General features: G+C 52.6%; 7 protein-coding genes across 7 annotated transcripts; 4 read left to right on the plus strand and 3 right to left on the minus strand.

Annotated features, from left to right (window-relative positions):
- Positions 1-34: 34 nt before the first annotated feature.
- Positions 35-499, plus strand: GUITHDRAFT_59939 (hypothetical protein; the record flags this gene model as incomplete). Its single annotated transcript, XM_005834378.1, has 1 exon — positions 35-499. A coding segment is annotated over one exon (465 nt), but the record flags the coding sequence as incomplete, so codon positions are not given.
- An 836-nt stretch (positions 500-1,335) lies between these two features.
- GUITHDRAFT_162731 (hypothetical protein) lies at positions 1,336-4,841 on the minus strand (the record flags this gene model as incomplete). The annotated part of the gene is made up of 8 exons (XM_005834379.1): positions 1,336-1,449; positions 1,500-1,669; positions 1,718-3,997; positions 4,041-4,102; positions 4,392-4,473; positions 4,524-4,571; positions 4,613-4,701; positions 4,824-4,841. The coding sequence occupies 8 exons, from the start codon at positions 4,839-4,841 to the stop codon at positions 1,370-1,372; spliced, it is 2,829 nt and encodes a 942-aa protein (XP_005834436.1). The 3' UTR covers positions 1,336-1,369.
- Positions 4,842-5,308: 467 nt separating this feature from the next.
- On the plus strand, positions 5,309-6,354 carry GUITHDRAFT_152122 (hypothetical protein; the record flags this gene model as incomplete). The annotated part of the gene is made up of 7 exons (XM_005834380.1): positions 5,309-5,425; positions 5,482-5,595; positions 5,652-5,813; positions 5,864-5,975; positions 6,025-6,121; positions 6,170-6,228; positions 6,273-6,354. Coding segments are annotated over exons 5-7 (190 nt in total), but the record flags the coding sequence as incomplete, so codon positions are not given.
- Positions 6,355-7,012: 658 nt separating this feature from the next.
- GUITHDRAFT_137615 (hypothetical protein) lies at positions 7,013-10,973 on the minus strand (the record flags this gene model as incomplete). The annotated part of the gene is made up of 15 exons (XM_005834381.1): positions 7,013-7,083; positions 7,130-7,232; positions 7,309-7,413; positions 7,466-7,681; positions 7,747-7,802; positions 7,861-7,931; positions 7,980-8,149; positions 8,303-9,472; positions 9,519-9,659; positions 9,706-9,746; positions 9,791-9,830; positions 9,900-9,926; positions 9,982-10,088; positions 10,143-10,235; positions 10,289-10,973. 15 exons carry the CDS (start codon positions 10,971-10,973, stop codon positions 7,013-7,015), a joined length of 3,096 nt encoding a protein of 1,031 aa, XP_005834438.1.
- A 1,227-nt stretch (positions 10,974-12,200) lies between these two features.
- GUITHDRAFT_69656 (hypothetical protein) lies at positions 12,201-15,271 on the plus strand (the record flags this gene model as incomplete). The annotated part of the gene is made up of 11 exons (XM_005834382.1): positions 12,201-13,392; positions 13,439-13,623; positions 13,718-13,886; positions 13,933-13,990; positions 14,040-14,094; positions 14,140-14,255; positions 14,391-14,522; positions 14,574-14,740; positions 14,825-14,943; positions 14,992-15,052; positions 15,102-15,271. The coding sequence occupies 11 exons, from the start codon at positions 12,201-12,203 to the stop codon at positions 15,269-15,271; spliced, it is 2,424 nt and encodes an 807-aa protein (XP_005834439.1).
- An 819-nt stretch (positions 15,272-16,090) lies between these two features.
- Positions 16,091-19,949, plus strand: GUITHDRAFT_137617 (hypothetical protein; the record flags this gene model as incomplete). Its single annotated transcript, XM_005834383.1, has 8 exons — positions 16,091-16,876; positions 16,931-17,187; positions 17,239-17,293; positions 17,345-18,220; positions 18,578-18,666; positions 19,027-19,340; positions 19,666-19,733; positions 19,866-19,949. The coding sequence occupies 8 exons, from the start codon at positions 16,091-16,093 to the stop codon at positions 19,947-19,949; spliced, it is 2,529 nt and encodes an 842-aa protein (XP_005834440.1).
- A 511-nt stretch (positions 19,950-20,460) lies between these two features.
- Positions 20,461-21,205, minus strand: GUITHDRAFT_106900 (hypothetical protein; the record flags this gene model as incomplete). Its single annotated transcript, XM_005834384.1, has 7 exons — positions 20,461-20,511; positions 20,558-20,590; positions 20,646-20,706; positions 20,752-20,811; positions 20,864-20,945; positions 20,995-21,061; positions 21,116-21,205. 7 exons carry the CDS (start codon positions 21,203-21,205, stop codon positions 20,461-20,463), a joined length of 444 nt encoding a protein of 147 aa, XP_005834441.1.
- Positions 21,206-21,834: the final 629 nt, after the last annotated feature.

Below are 21,834 nucleotides of genomic sequence, written 5' to 3' on the forward strand. Positions count from 1 at the left end.
TCACTTGCTACGAGAGTACAACTTTCATCATAAGACATACTTGCCCTCTACGTTCAGTAAGAAGGAAATTGAGATGAGGGAGATGGAAGTGATAGTCGAAGACTATGACAGATTCTTCGTGCAGGTGCGAAAAGAGATCGAAGAGATGCTCAGAAAAGGCAGAGCAATAATCATCACGTTTGCGACTCAATCGTCCCTGGATAAGTTTGCAGAGAAGCTCATGAACGAGAAGCCGAATCTGAACCAGTACAAAGGCTTCAAGACCTTGTCTGACAGTCTCGGTCTCGAAGAGAGGCAAGAGATAGTCAATCATGCTACTCGCCCCTTCGCTGTCACCTTGATCACAAGGTTTTACGGTCGAGGGACGGACTTCGCATGCTTCGATCAAGCCTTGGTGAGGGCGGGCGGAGTGCATGTCGTAGTTACGTTTCTGCCAGAAGACAACTCTGAAGCTAAGCAGATTCTTGGTCGAACATGCCGACAAGATGATCCTGGGTCTGCAAGGTTCATCCTCTACGAACAAGACCTGAAATACTTGGGAGCAAACCACGTGGAAAAGGAATCGTCGGGGAAGGACTGGTTACCCTATCTCGAGATGAAACGAGCGGAGAAGTTGAGAGCAAAATACCAGAAGCTCGAAGAAAAGCATCATCAAGGTACTGAGGTTCACAAGAAGACTCTTGCTGTTGTAGAATTAGTCAAGAGCCACAATTTTGACCAAGCACAACAAATCCTTCTAGGGATGGTACGGTATTAGCAGCTTATGCTGCCGACTAAGGGATTGCCACCTTTGATTCAGATTCAGAGATCGAACAAGTCGGATTTCATACTTGCTGATTCAAACGATAAGGATATTCTCCTGAGCTGCTTTGATTCGGGCAAAGCGATGCCAAAACAATCCAAGAAGCTGGCGCAAGAACTTGCATTGCTTCTTCTTCTTCTTCATCATCATCATCATCATCATCATCATCATCATCATCATCAGCATCAGCATCAGCATCAGCATCAGCATCAGCATCATCAAAAGCAACATCGTCGTCGTCATCGTCATCATTTACGTTTTCCAATCAAATCATCATTGTTCCCTGCAAGATCATCATCCCCATCATCGTCATTATCCCCATCTTGTCAGCGTTATTATCTTCTTTTTCTTTCACAATCATCATCACCTCTTTCTACTCCTTGTCTACATCGTTCTAGTCGATTGCTCTTGTATCTCAAGCACACTTCATTAACCTACATCTAGACGACGAGGCGAGGAGTAGAGTTGGAACTTGTGAAAGAGCAAGCGAAAAAAACGATTTGTTTCTGTTCATTCTTTTTACATATCTTGAAGATGAAGTCAGTCAGTGGTAGAATGCAATGAGCTTCACACAAGATTGAATTGCTTCTTCTCAACAACCGTTTTTGCCCTTCTCTCATCAGCACGTATTCGAGGAATTTCTTCTCCTGCATTCAAGTGACTCAGCAGAAGTCACACGAGGCTGCAGGTTTCTCACCTTGCAGCAAGAAACGTTTCCATTGCTTCTCGTGCATTGAAACAGCTTTCTCACGTGCAGACTGCAAGCGAAGAAGCAGGTTCCGCTTCAAAGTCTCGTTGCTAAACGGCCGGCTCTGTAAAAGATCTCTCGGGGTATCAGAACCATATGACAACATCTTGTCCTCCCCCCTACCATACAACCGTCAGCCTGCAGCAGGAACAGCAGCAAGAGAATACCTTGAGCTGTGATAGAAGAGCGATTGCTTGATGGAGAGGTCTTGTGGTGGAAGATACAAGCTTCTCACGTGTGGGGTTTTTAACTCGCTGCCGCATTGACAATTCTCAAGAGACAACCAAAGAGCATAACAATCGCGTTCAAGCTTCTTCCATCTTTTCACGTTGCATGTTTTGCCCAGGGCAACTAATTTGTTTTGCACCTCTTTTTTTATGAGAGTTGTTTGCGTTCCTGATGAAATCCTTTCTGCGAATTTCAAATTGATTTCTTCTTGACTTGTGAAGTCAATATATGTCAGATCTGTTTCAAGAAGAGATAATTGCTGTATCAAGGCTTCTAAACCACTCTTTAGATGATTTTCATGATGCGAATCTGAGTCACTATCCTTTCTTGGAACCATCTGTGCATCATGCTTGATTTCACTCTCTTCTCTCATTCGCTGCTGCAGGATCATCTCATGATATCGCACTTCTGCTAGCTCAAGAGCCTTGTTTTTGTCCTCAATGCTCAAATCTCGCTGTCGAAGTGCAAACAGATAATCTTCGTACACTGATCTGCATTCCAGTGTCGCTGCCTCTGCTTGCTTCTTCCAGTAATTAATCTCAACATCTTTCTCACTGATTTCTTGCTCGTGCTTCAGCAATCTTTCATCTCTCTCCATCAAGTTCCGTTTGAGAGAGGATATCATTGAATTCGCTGCCTCGCGGTCCAGCAGGTTCTGGCTTCTCTCATTCTCCAAGATGTTCTTGTAGCTCATCAGATCCGACTGGGTGTGATTCAGCTGATCTCTCAAGCCACCAGCCTCAACTTGCAGACGCTGAATGTCCTGCAGGAGCTCATTCTTGCAGTGTGAATAATCTCTCTCCAACGCCATGTAGTTCTGCTCACACTCCTCCAGCTTCTCGATCAAAGTCTTGCTGCTCCTGTCCAACACCTCCAGCTTCTCCACCTGCCACTCGAACAGCAACCACGAGCACAGCATCGCCTTCTCACGAGCCGACTCGGCGACGCCCTCCTCCCCTAGGACGATGTTTCTGAGGGGGGACCACACGCCCGTCATGTACAGCTGGAACCTGACCTCTTGCACGGTCATCAGGCACAGCAACGTGTGCAGGCAGTGCTCGAGAAGCATCTCTCCTTGCTCTCTCGACCACTGTTCGAGCACCCTGACGAGCAGGTCGGGGAGGTGAAGTTCGACAAGGGGGATCTTGATCTCGTCCACCTCTGCCAGCCTGCTGAGAGTCTGAAGACGACTGAGCGGCGACCAGGTGATTCCTGCCCATATAATCCCATCGAGAGCACATTGCAAAGTCCACACGATTGTTTTCAAGGTTGAGATGTCAGGTAAGAATGGGAATTGCTGTTCTTCTGGAATCAGCTTGACGACGATCTCAAAGATGCTGGCAATGGTACAGGAGACCTGTTCTGATGGATGTTTGATATCTTCTGATTGCTGGATCAGGGGCAGCAAGAGGTCTTCTAGTACTCTCCTCCTCCTCAGCACCTCTCTGCTCCGCCTGTTGGAGGTGAAGAGAATGAAAAGACCGATGATAGAATCTATCACGGCCACACGAGTCTGTGAGAAGGTTTCCAGCGAGGCCCCAGCTGAGTCATGCATCTCGTTCATCAGGGTGAGCTCGATGCTGCTCATGAGCTCATCGTAGCTCACGATGTCGTTGCATGCTCGAGAGCTGACCCAAGCACAGTTGTTCAGCGTTCGCAGAATGGCGATCTGCAGATCGCACTTTGACTCGTAACTGAGGGCGTTGAAAGCAAGAAATCGTCTCTTTAAATCGTCTTCCTGGTTCTGCATCGGACCTGAAGGAGCCAAGTTGTCATGCTGCTTGAATTTGACCTCGATGAACTCCAGGAGGTGGGCGAGAGCTGAGAGCAAGCTGGGGCTCCTACACTCCATGATCCTCAGCGCGTTACGAGAGTTGTTGAAGGCGACTTGACTCAGAGCCTCGCACGCGTGATAGATCGCGTTGGGGCTTCCACTGCGAATGAGCCGCTCACATCCCTCGAAGAAGGTGGGAGTCGCTCCGATAACTTCTCGGTTGACAGCTGCCTGCGGGTTTGAAGGGACGCACAGGTCGCACAAGCCTTCTGCTCCACTCGTCGCCTCGTCCATGTCGTCAAACCAGAGCTGGGAGACGAGGTCGCGGATCGATCGGTATCTTCCTCCTCCCGTGTACATCCCGCTACTCACATCTCCTCGCATCGAGAAGAGACCTGACGTTCCACTCGCTGCAGCTCTGACCTGCTTCGATTCTCTCAAGTGTCTGCAACGCTTTCAGTTCCAAACCATTCTCCCAACTGACAGACCCTTGCGATCTCGGCATCTCTTTCCCATCAATGTCTTCGTTGCGAGCTTCTGGCTGGTACACCTTCGACAGCAGGTCAAGAGCATGCCACCATGAGCATCACTGCTCTCACTCCTCGATCCCCAGCTACATGCACACGCGCTGGGATCGCCGACCTCTCTGCTTGGAAGTCTACTGGCATGTAATGATGGTAATGTTCCCCATGTCGAAGGGCATGCCTCGTTTCCCTTGTGGTTTCATGCATTCTTCTATCGCGGCAGTTAGGCATGCATAGCAGAGAACATAGCGGGAGAACTTGGCAACGAACATGGCGGAGAACATAGCAGAGCACATTTAGATAGTACAACCTCACGTCCTCGCTTCCTTCGGATTCATGTGTCGTATAGTAACCATGCCTGCCAAGTTCCATGCCGGATTCATTGATTCGTGCGTACCTAGAATCCAAGTCAGCAGCATGCTCAGGGCTCAGGGGAAGCAGCCTCACATCTGCGATAGGCGCTCGAACGTCTCTGACAGTCTTCGCGCGCGATCGCTTGAGGCGAGTCAGGGCACTACCGGCGGAGGTTCGCGCACCTGTGAATGTGCTGCAAGGAGCCGTCTCTTCGTTGCCGGGTGAAGTACTCGCCGAGACGATCTTGAGGGCGTCGGTGAATCCATCGAACCTGCATGCAGCCTGTCTCAGTCCAAGTTACCCGTCCTCTCGTCCTCTCGTCCTCTCGTCCTCTCGTCCTCCCGTCCTCTCGTCCTCCCTGGCATCCCCAACCGCCATGTCGTCCCCACTCACCTCGTCCGGACTCGCCATAACGCAAGCCGAGCCCCACTACCTACCCTATCAAAAAACAGTCTGCTCCGGGCAAGATGGGGGGTGATAAGACTAGAGGGCCTATTTCTGTCAATAATAGAAACTCATCGCCCTCCTGCTCGAGCCTCATCCCCACTCAGTTCAGCAAATTAGGGTTGTACCCGCATCCCCTCTCATTCCCCTCACTAATAAATACGATAATAATCTTTTTTGAATTTAGTAAAATAAGAACAGATACAAACGGTTTTAATCACTACTACTACACCACCCAACGGCTGCCCTTTATCTCATGGGAAGCTACACCAATTTCAATTCATATCTTGAAAGTTGAATATTTGATAGTACATTTCAAAGTATGTTTGTACAACAATCCAGAAGTTGAAATTTCCGGTGTTAACTTCCACATCACCCGAGTGCCCCACTGCAACTCGAAGCGACCACCAAGCGAGCAGGTAGCGAGGGGACGAGGAGCGAGCGGAAGAGGAAAGAAAAGGAGGAGCGAGAAGAGAAGAAGCAGAAGCTCAGGAAGACTAGGAGCAACAGCTTCAACGCCCAAGGAAGAATAAAGGGGAGGAGATTGACTGGTGAGCAGTCGAAACTGTCAAAAGCAGCAGTCAGATTTTGAATTGCACAGCAACAGGAGAAGGAGCACGAAAAGCACGAATACAAACGCTATCGCCTTTGCTTTGAACTTCAAAAGATGAAAGGCGCATTCCGAAGAATTGCAACGTTCTTGATCGGATGTTTTGCCTTGGTGAGCTTTTTCCTTGTCTCATTCAAATATCTGATCTTCGTTTGACTCGTTCTCAGGCTGCCGGAATAGTGATTCTTGTGTATTCCTTGAAGGAACGAGAATTTGTCAACAACTTTGTGCCCAAGACCTGCAAAACTATCAGTGTTACCGGTCGGGAATGTATGAATAATATCATAGGAAGTTACTCACAAGCTATGATCACTGCCCAAAGTTGCGAGGTTTTGCAATCATTAAGCACGAAGCGAGTCTGATGATTTGCCTTTCACAGAACAATGTTTATACACAAATGGGCTGCACCTGCCAAGCAAACTCATGCGACTGTTCGGGTGGAACCTACGGGGAAGTGAACACGTATTGGTGGAAAGTGTTGACGTTGGTCGGTGAGCTCGTTAGGTCTGAGGGGAAGGAAGGACAGTGAAGTTCTTGTAGGCGCTATCTCGACCGGCTTGATGGGGCTCTACATGTTGTTTGCTTCATACCTCGCTTTGAGCAACAGCGCTGGTCAAGTTAGCGTGAGGATTTTCAGGTTTTTGACAGCATTCATTGCGAATTGAGGCTGATGCAAATGTTCTAGCGTGCTCTCAGGTTTTCTCTTCATCATCTTCGCAGCTGTCGGAGCGGCAATGATCTACTGTAGCTGCTGCTTGTCTCTGTGTCTGAGCTCACGTTCATCTCAGTGTCAGTGTACATCGAGAAAGATTCGACCTTCAACACCGATCAGTCATGCCTGATGAAATCGCCTGCAATAACAGCAGAAGTGCAAGCGGAGAACTGCATCATCGAGGTTCAATGCAAGACTATCAAAGGTGAGTGCTCTCCAGTTGTGCAAAGCACCTTTCTGATCGAATGCAGACCTCAAGAGTTCGATGAAGACCATACTCTACGGTGACTTGTATCGTTTGCATCTGCTGGTTGCTGTCTCATTTGTTGATAGAGCTTGGGATCCCCTTCTTAGCCGCCGGCTTCTTCTTGTTGCTGGGAACCTTTGCATGCTGCTGCTGTGCCATACCCAAAGAAGAGGTAGTCGTTGACTTGCTATGGCTCGGTGCAACGAACTAATCTTGCCTTCTCCTCTGCAGTCCGGGCAGCCTGTACTGGGCCATCCGATACGGGGCGAGCAGAAAGGAGAAATCGTCATGCATGCGAACCCAACGGCACAGGTGCACGAGGTCAAGGAGGAGCACCAAGATGTCTTCATCTCGATGCCTTCAGCCCCGGAGTTGTGAGAAGGTCGTGAAATCGTTAGGGTTGGATGAGAGAGGAGGTAGAGGTGCTTTGTTACTTGTTTGATTTAATTGTATGTTGCAATGAAAGGTTTGTATCCATTGACTCGTCTAGAGAGCTCCTGCTGTCAATCTCTTTATTATGCTTTTTAGGGTTAACACAAAAGGTGGAGGCTCGTCGTGCAGCTCCACGATCAGCTGGCGAAGGAGCCGCAGCAGAGCTGACGCTCCTGGTCCGACTTGAAGAGAACTTTGCGAACAAACGCTGAGCGTGTGGCATCAGTCGAGGTCAATCAAGAAGAGGCGCTTACAAGCAAGCTTCTGCACGCTCCTCCTCGCTTTCTCTTCCGTGTTGCTGGCGGCGATTTCCTTGAGCAGGTCACTACGGACGCCCTGAGCATCATGGATCAGTTGCTGCAGCAGGGAAGAGAATAGAAGCTGGCAGATTCAGGGAGAGGAAGAAGGGGGAGGGAAGGAAGAGGATGGAGACCGAAGTGTAGGTGTCGTTCATAGCAGAGGAAGCAAGGTTGGTCTCAAATGTCTTGAGGTGATCGCCGAACTCTTTGAGGGAGCAATCTTGAGTTGTGATCAACCCCTGCCAGCCCCAGTGACTGCACGTGCTGCCCGAGAGAAGCAACAAGTCTCACCTTCCACTTGTTGCGCGCCTTGAGGTTGAAATTGTCGACGAACGCGATCTGAGTGAGACTGTCGCAGAGGGAGAGAGCGAGGGCGATATGGTTCAACTTCGTCTTCTGACTTCCTGCAGGTGACTTCCCACCTCCTGACTTCCTCCTCTCCTTGGTCTTCCGTGCCGGCTCTGCCGGCTCCTCCTCCTCCTCCTCCTTCCCGCCTTGTCCCGATGCCTGACAGGAATGTGAGAAAGGGCTCCGAGGAGAAGTGAGAGAGAAAGCAATGAGAAGCATTTCACCATCTTCGTATAATCTTGTGCTACTTGCCGTCCTGATCTCGAAGTCCTCGGGGTGTCTACTCACGAAGAGAAAGGATGATTTCAGCACGTCTTCCCGTCACACCCATTGCACACCTGGCGCCTTGTCTTCACCAGCCCCTTCCTCGATGCTCTTGCCAGCTTCGCCGGTGTCACTTTTCCTCGTCCTGCACGGTCGAGCATGAATGTGCGGCATCGCAAGTCTTGGTCTTCACCTCCCTCCCGTGCTCTTCGTCTCCGCCTTCTTCTCCTTGTCTTGGTTCCTGCCTCCTCTGTCACCCTCCTCCAGCAGCACAGGCTCAGTGACGCACTTCAAAAATTTCTGGAGCTGCTTCATCCTGTCCGCGTTGAACCCCCACCAACCCCACGTGCAGGCCTTGGCCACCTACAACCACAAGGTGAGGAGTGAAGTTGGACGAAGATGAGTCAGTGAAATGTTCGGTAAGGAGGGGGAGAGCAGAAGGAGGAGAGGAGAAGGAGGAGAGGAGAAGGAGGAGAGGAGCGGCAAGTCGATGGTGATAGGGGCGGGCAATGATACCTCCTCGCTCCACTGAGTAGCAATGAGGATCGCGCTGGGGTCCGGCAGGTCGACCCAGATATCCTCGCCGTCTTCGAAGCGGACGCGAATCCTGCTGGGCTTCTTGCCCTCGTCCACCTCCATCTCAACGACGATGCCGACGAACCAGAGGGTCTCGAAGAGGACTTGCACGTGCCGACCGACCGCAAACTCCCCGAGACTCTCCTGGTCAATGCGAACCTCATCGGCCTCTGTCTTGTTAGAAACTTGAACCTCAACGCCTTCGCTGCCCGCCAGACACACGCGCTGCACTCCGTCGACGTCCTTGCTGGTTATCCTTCCCTTCACCCAGCCTTCTCCCTCCGCCCCCTTGCACTCGACAGGGCAGCCCACGTAGAAGGGAACGTTGCTTCCTCTCATCTGCTCCGTGTAGCTCGCGATGGCTTCCTCGTTCTCTGATTCTGCACTCTTCTTGCCCTTGGATGGAGTCTTGCTCGGAGTGTTCTTCCCGCTAGTCTTGCTCGGAGTCTTCTTTACATTCGTCTCCTCCTCAGCTTGCCGCTTCCTCTTCTTTCCCTCGGCCTTGCCTCCCTTGGCCTCATCGTCCGGGCCGGCCTCGGCCTCTACTGCTCGCTGGCTCCTGTCCTTGTTGTATCCCCACCATCCCCACTTTCCCTTCCGCTGCACATGCTCGCTCCACTCCTGCGGCAGCAGCTCGAAACTTTCGTCGGACGTTTCGACCTCCGCGCGGTCGCCATCTTCGAAGAACACCACGAACCTCTTGACCACCTGCTTCTCCTTCTCCACAGAGGCGACAACCCCGACGTAGAAGATGTCTCCTTCGAACATGACCAGCACGTGTCGACCCACCTCGACATTGTTCGCGCCCTCGCCTTGAAAGCGAATCTTGGAATCGACATCCCCGCTCTCGACGGTGATCTCTCCTCCCTTCTCCAGCAGAACACTCACAGAACCATCACTGTTGGGTGGAGCGCAGACGATCCCCGAGCTCCATCCTCCTTCCTCCTTGACTTGGACAGGCCGTCCAACATAAATCCTGCTAGAGATTCCTCTCATGACTCGCAGAAAGTCCGCCTCATTGGAGTCGCTGTCCTCGCTCTTGAACTTCTTGTCCAACAGCTTGTACCATGCGGCGGGCCAGCCCGACTTTTCCTCCTGTGACGCAGTCGACTGCAAGCAGGGTTGTCAGGGAAACGCTTCGAAACGGATGCTTTACCTTCGCTCCTTGGCTTCCTCCTCCTTTCCCGGGCGTCTCAGGCTTCTTGGCAGGGGAACTTCCGTCGGCAGTCACATCGTAAAACTGAGTTTGCTTCCTCTCCCTCTTGCTCTTCCTCTCTTCCTCATTGGGAGTAGCAGCCTGAGCAAGTGCCGTTAGGATCACATCCTCGACCATGTTCCCTCACCGCTTGCTCGCCTCCGTCCAGAGACCCTCGAGAGCTCCTGCCTGCTCGGAAGTCAGTCCATGTTGAAGCACGACAGGAGGAGAACCTCTCTTCTTTGCCGACTTCTCGGTAGCACCACCCTTGTCCTGTCCGATTCGTCACAAGCCACGATGAGAGAGTTGGCAATCAAAGAATCAAAGGTAGTGAAAGCTTACAGCCGGTTCTCCATTCTCTTCAACATCCTGTCATAGATCAATCAACCCCAGGAGAGGTGCGAGAAAAAGACGAGGAGCTTACCATCTTTTCAGTGCTCTCACCCTTTTCGGATCCAGTGCTTTTCCTGGTGTTACGACCAGGTAGTTTCGCATTTGAGGATTCTGCATCTGCCCCTGGCTTCGATTCATCTGTTGAGAAGAATGAATCCTGTCGGATTGTAGCTGTTATTTCCGGTGCCTCACCAGCCTTCTCAGTCTCTTTGCTTGCTCCGCCTTTCGAAGGGGTCGCCTTCCCTTTCTGCTTTGTTGTGGCCTCTTTCTCCGAGGACTTGGAACCTTTAGAAGCTGTCAACAAGTGTGCAACAATGAGATGAATATTGGAAACTTACCCTCAACCTCCTTCTTCTCTGCCTCCTTCTTCTCCGCCTCCTTCTTCTCGGCCTCCTTCTTCTCGGCCTCCTTCTTCTCGGCCTCCTTCTTCTCGGCCTCCTTCTTCTCTGCCTCCTTCTTCTCTGCCTCCTTCTTCTCCGCCTCCTTCTTCTCCGCCTCCTTCTTCTCTGCCTCCTTCTTCTCTGCCTCCTTCTTCTCGGCCTCCTTCTTCTCGGCCTCCTTCTTCTCCGCCTCCTTCTTCTCCGCCTCCTTCTTCTCGGCCTCCTTCTTCTCCGCCTCCTTCTTCTCTGCCTCCTTCTTCTCCGCCTCCTTCTTCTCGGCCTCCTTCTTCTCGGCCTCCTTCTTCTCGGCCTCCTTCTTCTCTGCCTCCTTCTTCTCGGCCTCCTTCTTCTCCGCCTCCTTCTTCTCTGCCTCCTTCTTCTCGGCCTCCTTCTCGGCCTCCTTCTTCTCGGCCTCCTTCTTCTCTGCCTCCTTCTTCTCGGCCTCCTTCTTCTCTGCCTCCTTCTTCTCTGCCTCCTTCTTCTCTGCCTCCTTCTTCTCGGCCTCCTTCTTCTCGGCCTCCTTCTTCTCGGCCTCCTTCTTCTCGGCCTCCTTCTTGTCGGCTTCTTGTTCTGATTTTTGGGAAGCTGGGTGATACTTTAAAAGCCATGTCACGACGCTGGGTTTTGATCGAAATCCCACCATGGTCTGTAACTTCACACATCAGGTCACAAAAATGAGGGGCAGGAAGAAAGAAAGTCTCTCCTCAACTTCAACTAGTTGTTCTGTCTATGTCTCTTTCTGCCCGTCTTTCTGTCCCTGGCTTCTAATATCACACCTCATAACGATCCGCCACCTTATAGTTCTCGACCAACACAACGAGTCAACAACAGCCTTCTCCTCTGTCGAACTGTCTCATTCTCCTGCATCTGCATACCCGCCTAACTTTCCGTCTGCCTAACACATTTCCCTCTGAGCCGCCTATTGTCAGCATGTCATACCTGTCAACCTTCCCTGTCAACCATCACTTTCTCGCAATCTCTTCCTCCTCACTCTCAGTCTCTCACATCTGTATATCAGTAGAGTTGCTCTTTCTCTATCCGTACAGCTCGTTCCAAATCTTAGTCTACCAGTCTGTCTCCGTGCCTGTCACATTTCACTACTGCATACTTCTTTCCGCCTATTTCCGGGTCCCTTCCTCGCACTTCCTACTCTCAGTTCCTGCCCCTCCTTCCTCCTACGTCTGAACTGCCTCCTCCTTCGCAATCGTCTCTCCTCCACCGAAATCCTGCGCTCCTGCATCCGTTGCCGAGCCTCTGCGCCTGATCTTTTCCTCTGCTACCTCAATGTCACCCTGCCTCTGCGGCATGATCTTGCCGTCGGCTCTATCCCTCGGATGTCCAGTGTCTCCTCTCCTCTCCTCCTCTCTCCTCCTTCTCTCCTCCTCCTCTCCTCTCCTCCTTCTCCGTCTCTCTCCCACATCGCCATCATTTCGCTCTCTTCCCTTCCCTTCCCCATCTTCGCTAGACTGCCTCGCCGTAACGTCTGTACAGGAGCTCTGAGGCAAACCTGGATTTGTTCCTTCCACGGAACTAGCATAGAATCGAGATGTTCCCCGTACGGATATAAGAAGCTGGCATGGACTTCCGCGTGATTTAGGGGAACTGAGAGGAGAGGAGAGGAGAGGAGAGGAGAGGAGAGGAGAGGAGAGGAGAGGAGAGGAGCGGAGAGGAGAGGAGAGGAGAGGAGAGGAGAGGAGAGGAGAGGCGAGGAGAGGAGAGAGGAGGAAGAAACGAGCGATCTTGTGCTTGTTGCCAGACAAAGGGATCCCAACAAGACGAGTCTGGATCGAGGCTGAATTCAGTGATCCGAAGAGCACCCTTGCACTAGCAGAAAAGTTGTCAACGTCAGAGGCGACAAGCTAGAGACAAGATGGTCACTGTGGTGATGGTGGCTGAGAAGCCTTCCATCTGCAACGCCATAGCCATAGCCCTCAGCGGTGGCAACCATGAGACCAAAGGAGGAACTCCTCCCGTGCACACGTTCAGGTCCAACTTCATGGGTAGCAGCGCTCTGTTCAAGGTGACGAGCGTTGTGGGGCACGTCTTCTCTACAGACTTTCCTTCTGCCTACCAGAGCTGGGACAAGGTCGACCCCGTGACTCTGTTTGATGCGCCCGTGGAGAAGAAAGCTGAGAAGAAGGGGGTTGTACACCTGCTGCAGAATGAAGGCAAAGGCGCCGACTACCTTGTGTTGTGGTTGGATTGTGACAGAGAAGGAGAGAACATCTGCTTCGAAGTCATCTCATGCATCATGCCAGAAGCTCTCAGCAGGAAGGAACTGAGAACGCCGGGGCCGAAGCAGCGCATCTTTCGAGCCAAGTTCAGCGCCATCAACCCGAACGACATCAAGAACGCGATGATGACCCTCGGAGCGCCGAACGAGAACGAGTCGTTGAGTGTTGAGGCAAGGCAGGAGCTGGACTTGAAGGTCGGCGTTGCATTCTCACGCTATCAGACCCGCTACTTCCAGGGCAAGTACTCGGATCTTGACTCGAGGATCGTCAGTTACGGCCCATGTCAAACTCCTACGCTCGGGTTCTGTGTGGAGCGACACATTCTGATCCAGAACTTCGTGCCCGAGCCTTACTGGGTCCTCTGCCCGACGATCAAGATCGAAGGGTATGGGGCCGTGAAGTTCGAGTGGGAGAGGGGCAGGATCTTTGACAAGCGGGTCGCCTCTGTCTTCCGATCCATCATGCTTGAGGACAGCCGACTGAAGATCCTCCGCGTCAACCAGAAGGAGGTGAAGAAAGGAAGGCCGACGCCGTTGAACACAGTTGCGATGCTGAAGGCTTGCTCCAAGGCCCTGGGGATCGGACCTGCCAGTGCCATGCATACGGCAGAGAACTTGTACCTGCAGGGCTACATCTCGTACCCAAGGACTGAGAGCACGGCATACCCCAAGTCCATGAACATCGAAGAGACGCTGCGGCAGTTCTCCCGACATGCGATCTGGGGCGGGTTCGTGGACGACCTGCTCCCGAGGAACTGGGTGACCCCCAAGAGCGGAGTGGACGTAGGGGACCACCCCCCCATCACTCCCTGCCGGCTCGCTCAGCCAGGTGCTCTGAGAGACTTCAAGATGCTCCCGCTGACTTGCACGTGCAGGCGACTTGAGTAGCGACCAGGGTCGAGTCTACGATCTCATCGCCAAGCACTTCATTGCGACAGTCTCGCCGGATGCTGTCTACCTCCAGACAAAGATCGAAGCTCAGATTGGAACCGAGAATTTCACGACGAGCGGGAGGCAGCTGAAGAGACCGGGATGGCTCGGGTTGTATCAGATGAGGTCAGTTGGAGGCATTAATCGTTTCTCGAACATGTTTGTGAGGATCCTGATTTTCCTTCATTTCAAGGTATGATTATGACAGTGAGGAGGAGGAGGAGGAGTACGAAGACGAAGAGAACTACGAGATTCGCAACCTCCCATCATTCAAAGGCGGAGAGACTTTTCAGATGACATCAGAAACCCTACCAATGGTGGAGAAGAAAACTTCGCCTCCTGGTTACCTGACTGAGTCAGAACTGATTGCTCTCATGGAAAAGAATGGGATCGGTGAATACTAGAGGTAGCTTGCCCGTTGAGATTCACCCGAGTGCAGGTACTGATGCTTCCATGGCTACCCACATCGAGAACATCTGCCAGCGAAACTATGTCAAGTATCAGCTCACCTGCTTCACTTTCTCCTTTCCCTGACAGGATCGTCAGCGTTGAGAGTGGAAGGAGGCTGGTGCCTACCCAGCTCGGTACGGTCCTGGTGCAGGTGGGGTAGTAGTTTCTTCTTCCCGTGTCTCAGTAGCAGCGGCAGGGCTACTACAGGATCGATGCAGACCTTGTACTTCCTATTGTGAGGTCAAACATCGAGAAGCAGTGCGATCTGATCGCAAAGGGGATGGCGGACAAAGATGACGTCGTCGCTCACAGGTACCCTCCTCCTCTTGTACCTTCTGCCGATGCTCGCTGCTCTCGTCCTCCCTCTCACTCACTCTGCCTCCTTCCTCCTTCTTCTCGATCTCAGTCCCGCTCTTCCCCTGCCTTGCTCCTTAGCTTCACTTGCAGCCTTTCAAATTTTCAAAAGAAATTTTCCTACTTCGTGAAGAACATCGAAATGATGGACACGCTCTTCGAAGCGTCCTTCTCTCCACTCACGGCCGGCGGCAAGCCATGGTCCAAGTGCGGCCTGTCCAACAGGTCTGCTAGCCTACTCCTCCTCCTCCTCCTATTCTCACTCTGATCTTTCAGGTACTTGCAACTGATCCAGTCGAAGCCGCAGAGGCTGTACAACAAGAACACGGAGCAAGTCTACAACCTGCCCCAAGGAGGAAGCTTCAAGCTCTGGGGGGGACGTGTCTGTCCTGTCGAGGGGTGCGGCTTTGAGCTCTCCCTCTTCGTCGTGGGGGCAGGAAAAGGTGCTAGGAGGAGGAAGAGGAGAGGGGAAAGGGGGATGGGAGGATGCAAGGTCGGGGGAGAAGAATATCTGAGCAAGCCTGCAGATCAGCGCAGCTATCCTCTCTGTCCCAACTGCTACAACAATCCTCGTCCTGAGTGGGGCCCCGCTCCGAGCTCCAAAGGGCTCATGACTGAGTGCCCGCACGCAGATTTTCATCCTGTGGTTGGACTCGCCTGCTCGCCTGCCCGTCGTTGTGACGCTCCTGCTCAGGTAGCGAAGCTCACACTGTGCGATGACGAGGAGACAAACGGTGTCTTCATCCTCGATCCCGGTAAGCCTCAGCCTCCACTCAGTACCGTCAGGGTGACGATGGGCGGCAGGGAGCGCTCCGAACAACTGGAGGCTCGTCAGCACCCGTTCCAACTTCATGCTCACGTTCCCTAGCGACGTCGTCCACAAGCTGACGGTCTTGAGCGAGACAGACCCGGCCTGCGAGAACCATCACTTGCTACAGGTGCTCCCTCCTCCTGATCCAGATCAGCTCACGTAAGAGCAGGTCGAGTTTCACAAGGGCAAGGCTCCTCCTCCTCTTCCTTCCGACACAGGTAGCTGTCGTGCCGCTCCCTCGCTCCATGCTGTCTCGTGATCGCTTCCCGTGACAGTCACGCACAAGTGCTACGTGCTGGAGGATGACGCCATGCAGGTTGGGAACGTGGCAGGTGCTCTTGTTCCTGATTGCTCATGCAGGGCATAATGGAGGCGAAGTCAGGAAGCAACAGACCATTCGGAGCAAGAAGGGGAAGGGGAAGGGGGAGAGGCCGGGGGAGAGGCCGGGGGAGAGGGAGAATGCAAGATCCTCGAATGTCCTTCAGAGATTTCTGAATGTTGAGAATGTTGGGGAGCTTCATGAAATAAACACAGATGAATGGCTTGCTGAAGTATCAGATGCCTTCTTGTACCAGCACTCCACTCCTCTCCTCTCCTCTCCTCTCCTCTCCTCTCCTCTCCTCTCCTCTCCTCTCCTCTCCTCTCCTCTCCTCTCCTCTCCTCTCCTCTCCTCTCCTCTCCTCTCCTCTCCTCTCCTCTCCTCTCCCCTCCTCTCCTCTCCTCTCCTCTCCTCTCCTCTCCTCTCCTCCCATCCCGTCCCTGCTCTCACCAGTGCTCTCACCCTCTCCCCGACTGCATCGGGTACCCCTACCCCCATCATCTATAGACATCGAGCTTCCCTTATGATGGTAGGGTACTCAACGGCTTGCAGTGATCCTTCCGAGACGAGATGGCAGACCAAGACGCGGATGGGGCCATGCTGGGAGGAGGAGCAGGAGGACGAGGAGGACGAGAGGATGAGTCAGGGGTGACTGCGATGAAGATGCCGCTGACGACGATGGTGGTGGCTGGCTTCGTCCTGGGCTTGCTGATCGCGTTGCTGTGGGTGTACTTGAGTAGGGGAGAGAAGGGGAAGAAAGGGAAGAAAGACGTGGAGGTGGAGGAGGCGAGGAGCATGCTCGAGGAGATATCTCAGAGAGAGAAGGAGAAGCGCATGCAACTGGAGAAGGAGCTCGAGGCGCTTCGAGAGCTGAAGCGACGGAAAGCTGAAGAGATTGAGAACCTGAGCCGAGTGCGAGAGGAGGAGGAGATGAAGGTGAGGGAGAGGCAGGAGGAGGCGAAGTTGATCGCGGATCGGAAGAGAGATGAGGAAAGGGAGAAGGTAGAGAGGGAGAAGCAGGAGATCAGGAAGGCCTTCGAGAAAGGTGTGCTCTGCATCTTCAAAGACATCAAAGGAGAGCATCCCGACGTGACCCTCAGGGTCCCCATGGTCGACTCCGTTGGGAATGCGACCACAGTCGAGCACATGAAGAGCAGGATCAAGGCTGTGTGGGAGGGGAGTCCGTCGGAGGAGAGGCAGAGGATCGTCCTCCATGGAAGACTGCTGGACAGCTCGGTCAAGCTCAGGGAGTTGTATCAGCAGCAGGAGAGGAGGGATCAACCGCTGGCGTTCCACGTCATTGTTGCTCTCGCAGAGCCCAAGAGGACGGGGAGGGAGACGGAGAAGGTGGCGAGGGAGGAGGGGGAGGAGAGACGGGACTCGACCAAGGAGACGATGAAGAAACAAGTTGTCCCGGCCACGGATGCGAATGAGAAGGAGGAGGAGGAGGTTGAGCATGCATGATCTAACTGACTTGGAGCTGTCTGACGTGACTGCAATCAGGTAAAACCGCTGACAATCGTCATCAAGATTCAATCCTTAAACAAGAGCGTCAAGTTGTCGTCATCCAGACACGTAGACATCCTGACGGTCTTGCTCAACTTTCATCTTGCTATCCTTTTAGTCACGCCACCCGCACAGGTGAAGGAACAGCTGCTCTCTAAGGCATGTTTGGAGTGCCAAGTTGATGATATGAAGATTGTACACTACGGGAAAGTCTTGTCTGATAAGGTTGTCGTGCGAGAGATCTTGGAGAAAAGGTGAGTTGAGAAGAGAAGAGAATTTCAGAGGTTCTCTGACTTCAACGTTAGCTTGATTCAGAACGATCTTACTCTGTTCTGTGTGATTTCACAGCCGCAGGCACAGGTGAAGTGATTGAGAATGTTCAGGCAGTGTGTTGTGATTGAGAATGTTCAGACAGTGAGGGGCATGCCGGAAGAGATCAACGGGTTGAACTTGAACGAGCAACAACAGGCAAACGATACGAAGAAGACGGTGAATGTTGAAGGCGGTGAAGGAACATCTCAGCGAGAGGGAAAGGATGAGATGCAAGTCGCGCGTCATGTTGACCACCGGAACTCACATGAAGCACCCGTCGAGGAGAAGTCAACAGATGGAATGGATGTGTTTGCAGCAAGTCAAGGGATGAACGAGCATCAACAAGAACAAGCAGCAGATGAAGAAGACGTGTTGCAAGATGCACAAGACATGTCGCAAGTGCATCAAACTGCCAGTTTGCATGAAAAAAGTTTGCTACACAGCATGACGTTCAAGATTCTTCAGACCGATGTCAGCTTTGTTTGCAGCTTTCACGAAGACGATATCATTGCACATCTCAAGTCTCATCTGCTCCAACAGCAACCTGACTTGTCCAGCACCGATCTTTTCCACCTTGTCTTCAGCGGGAGAGTCCTCTCCGACGTCGATCGAGTCTCTTCCGTCATAGCGCAGAAAGCTTGTCCGATCATCTACATCGTCAAGAGGAAATCAAAACCTTCATCCTCTGCTTCCCCTTTTCCTCCCCCTCGTTCTTCTTCTCCTGCATCTCTACATGATCAGACATCGTCTCTCTCATATCTTCCTCCTCCTGCAGACTCGTGTGAACAGGTCGAAATTGTCGACGATGAGACAGTCAACAACCTCGCGGACTCACGAGAGAAGGAGGCCGAGCAACGTTCAACCTGTGACATGAAAACGATTGAGGAAACTGGTGGCAATGTTGAACATGAAAAGAAAGAGCCTTCGGGGCAACAGCAGCAGAAGGCGGAGCTACAGGGGGCGTTGCAGGAGGAGGTTAAGCAACAGCAGAACCATTCGGAGCAGCAGCAGCAGCAGCAGCAACAGGCTGCACAGCAGCAGCAGCAGCAGGCGGTACAGCAGCAGCAGCAGCAGCAGCAGCAGCAGCAGCAGCAGGCGGTACAGCAGGAGCAACACAACCATTTTCAGCAGCAGCAGCAGCAGCAGCAGCAGCAGCAGCAGCAGCAGCAGCAGCAGCAGCAGCAGCAGCGGCAGAACTCAACCATTGTTTCGGTTCAGTTTGAGGGCACAGACAAGGGTCAGCTCTCCGTCCTTGTTCCCCTTCCTCTGCAATCTCGCACCGCCGACCTCCTCGCTGCTCTTCTCTCCTCATCTCCTTCCCACCTACGGCAGAGGATCACAGGGATACAGTATGGAGGGCGTGACCTTGACGCGGATGATACCTTGGAAGAGATTTGCTCCCTCCTCCAGCCTGACTCAAGGTTGAATCATCTCTTCTTCCCTTGTTTTATCTCCTCCCTCCTCCTCCCTTGTCGACCCCCTCCATCTCCATCGCCTCCCTCCTCCATCGCCTCCCTCCTCCATCTCCATCGCCTCCCTCCTCCATCTCCATCGCCTCCCTCCTCCATCGCCTCCCTCCTCCATCGCCTCCCTCCTCCATCTCCATCGCCTCCCTCCTCCCTCCTCCATCGCCTCCCTCCTCCTCCTTCCGTCTTTCACCACTCACCTTTCACCTCTCTTCCTGCTCTTTCCACATTTTGAATTTCCCTTCTCCCTTCTCTTCTACATCGCACGAGAACGTTCTGCCTTCTTTGTCTTCGTTCCTTATCCCTCCACGACAGGAACAACATCTTGAATAGGGTTCGTCCTATCCGTCTCAAGGTTCTGCTCCGTGAGGAAATCACTCAGGAAGCAAGCAGGCGAGAAGAGAAGGAGGAGAAGGAGAAGGAGGAGAAGAAGAAGAGAAAGGAGCAGGAGCAGGAGCAGGAGCAGGAGCAGGAGCAGGAGCAGGAGCAGGTGGGAAGAGAGGACGAGGAGGAGAAGCTGGAGCGGGAGGTCGAGGGAAGCGAGAGAGCTGTCAATCTTGTCAAAGTAATCGACCTCTGGGGCGGACGGCCTGACATGATGCTCGAGATCCCGCGGAATTCTTCTGTCAGTGAGCTCAAGTGCAAGCTAGGTCTCGCCTCCTCTTCCTCCTCCTCCCTACTCCTCCTCCTCCCTACTCTTCCTCCCTCCTCCCTCCGCCTCCTCCCTACTCCTCCTCCCTACTCTTCCTCCCTCCTCCCTCCGCCTCCTCCCTCCTTCTTCTCCCTACTCCCCTTCCTTTCCCCCCCTCCCACCTCCACCTCCTCCCACCTCCCTCCTCTTCCCTCCTCCAGTACCGCTTCCTCCTCAACTTCTTGTTCATGCTGCTCTCACCTGCCTATCTCCATCTCTTTCTCCTTTGCTTTTCCTCCTCTTCTTCACACAGCATTTTGCAGCCCTCCAGTACCAAGACTGTCCTCCTCCAAGCAGCCAGGTCATCGTGGTGGATGGAACAGAAGTGGAGGTAAGCGAGAGGCCTTCTGGGGGAGGGATAGCAGGGGCTGAAGGAGAGGGCGGGAGAACGCGAGGGCGGAAAGGGGTTGTTGAGGGATTGGAGGAGGATAGCATGGGGACTTTACAACTGAAGGAAACGCAGGAGGACAGGAAATTGAGGAGAATTCTCAAGGAGAAGAAGGAATACGTGACGGAGATGTACATCATGATCAACCAAACGCACTAGAAGATTGGATGAGGCGACGACAGTCGAGTAGATTTCATTTCAAACATACATATTATACAGTACAACAGGACCAGGAACTGCATCTCAAGGAGACAGTCTGACTAGAAGCAAGTCAGGCATGGGAGACAAGATCTTCAGACCCGAACAAGTCAGACTCTGTTCGCGTTGCCTCGCCAAATCTCAAGATTTCTCTCCTCCTTGTTCTCTTCGAATCTCTGGACCAAAGTTACACCTTCCCTTCCCCCCCTTATCTTTCACCTCAGCCGCACAACCACTAGCAGCATGCAGCCGGCAAGCAGGACTGAGGTCAGGGTGACAAGAGCACGACTGTCTGTTGAAGTCGATGGGAGCAAACTGCCAATTTGATCACCTAGGATCGAGTCGACATCATGTCAACCTGAACGCTCTTGCCTCTCTCAAGTCAAGTTTCGAGAGTTCACGGTTGAGATCGAGAACTTGTCTAGCGGACTTGACACTCTCTCTGTGAGGTGATCAGCATATCGCACTACGATCAGAACGCCAGTCTTGCCTTCCTCGTCTTCCTTGGACTCGTTGATTCAACCTGCGGGAACAATCAGCATGAGGCATCGACATACTGCCCAACTTACTTCTCCCGCTGCTCGACGGAGAGTGACAACAACCTACAACCGAACACCGTTCAAAAGACGAATAACTCTGTTAACATCACCTTTGCACCTCCTTGGCATAGTATGGATACGTGGAGGCAGGCAAGCCGGGTCGAAGGTCGTTGACGAGGCTGGAGTGAACCCATCACTCTTGCAAGAGGAGGAGAAAGTCGCACGGGATCAAGCTCTTCTGCAAGGCATCCTTGTATGCCTCGTTCAGCTTCTCGTCGTCTAGGCTGAATGTCTCCCCTCAACGTCGATCGACAGGCGCGTCCAGTTCCTCCTTACCTCAGCCCTCCGAGAGCGATCGACACGTTCCATCGCTGCCTCAACAGCATGTACTCCTCTCGCGCCTTGTCCAGCTCCCGATCTGTGCGTGCATGACGTCAAAGATTTCGCATGGAAGTGCTCGGCTCGACCGATCTTCTCAAGATCCTTGCTTGTATAGACCGACGACGTTCCCTGTAGCCGCCCTCCGAGAACCGGCTGCTCAATAGCGTCACTTCACTCTTGGAGAACCTCTTCTTCAGAGCTCATCACCGGCGACCAGACGAGGGCACGGAAGTAGTCTTGGACGTACTTGCTCTCCGGTTGCCCTCCGGGGTCCGAAGTCCCTCCCAGCGGCAGCATCGCCCCTGAAGTCAACAAGACTCAAGTCAAACGATCAGATGGGGATCGCTGCTGTTGAAACACAGCAACAGTGAAAGATGGATGGCATCTATTGGGCGAATTTCGTTCATGATCAGGTATGAAGATGAACTTAGGTGCTCATGGTAGAGTTGAGATGGAGGACAGTGGTTGAGACAACTGTGAGTGGATTATACCAAGATAGCAGACAAGGATCATGAGAGAGGAGGTGCTGTCACAAGTTGACGATGGTAGTGAACTTCCGAAGGAGTTGATGATGGCAGTGAGAGAGAGGAGGGAGGAGGTATGGTCTTACACAAGAGAACTGCAGACATCTTCCATCGCTCCCTCTCCCGACTCATCGCGCTGCTCCTACTAGGCCGCAGTCCGCTAAATCCAGGTGACTTGATGTTCAACCGTTGTAACCGTACAGTTACTAAGTAACCGTCATAACGTTGGGAACATTCAAACATCACGAGTGGTCTTTGTAATTGTTTTGGAAGTTTCATTCTCACAGTCACGCTGATGGGTATTTGCTAAAATTGTACTTTTAGGTTTTAACAAGTCATTCTAGTGGAGACCACCTAGGAGTGACGGGGCAGAACAGTCGTTGGAGAAACGAGCTAAACATC

This window comes from Guillardia theta, assembly GCF_000315625.1.
Source record: "Guillardia theta CCMP2712 unplaced genomic scaffold GUITHscaffold_26, whole genome shotgun sequence".
NCBI classification, from domain to species: Eukaryota; class Cryptophyceae; order Pyrenomonadales; family Geminigeraceae; genus Guillardia; species Guillardia theta.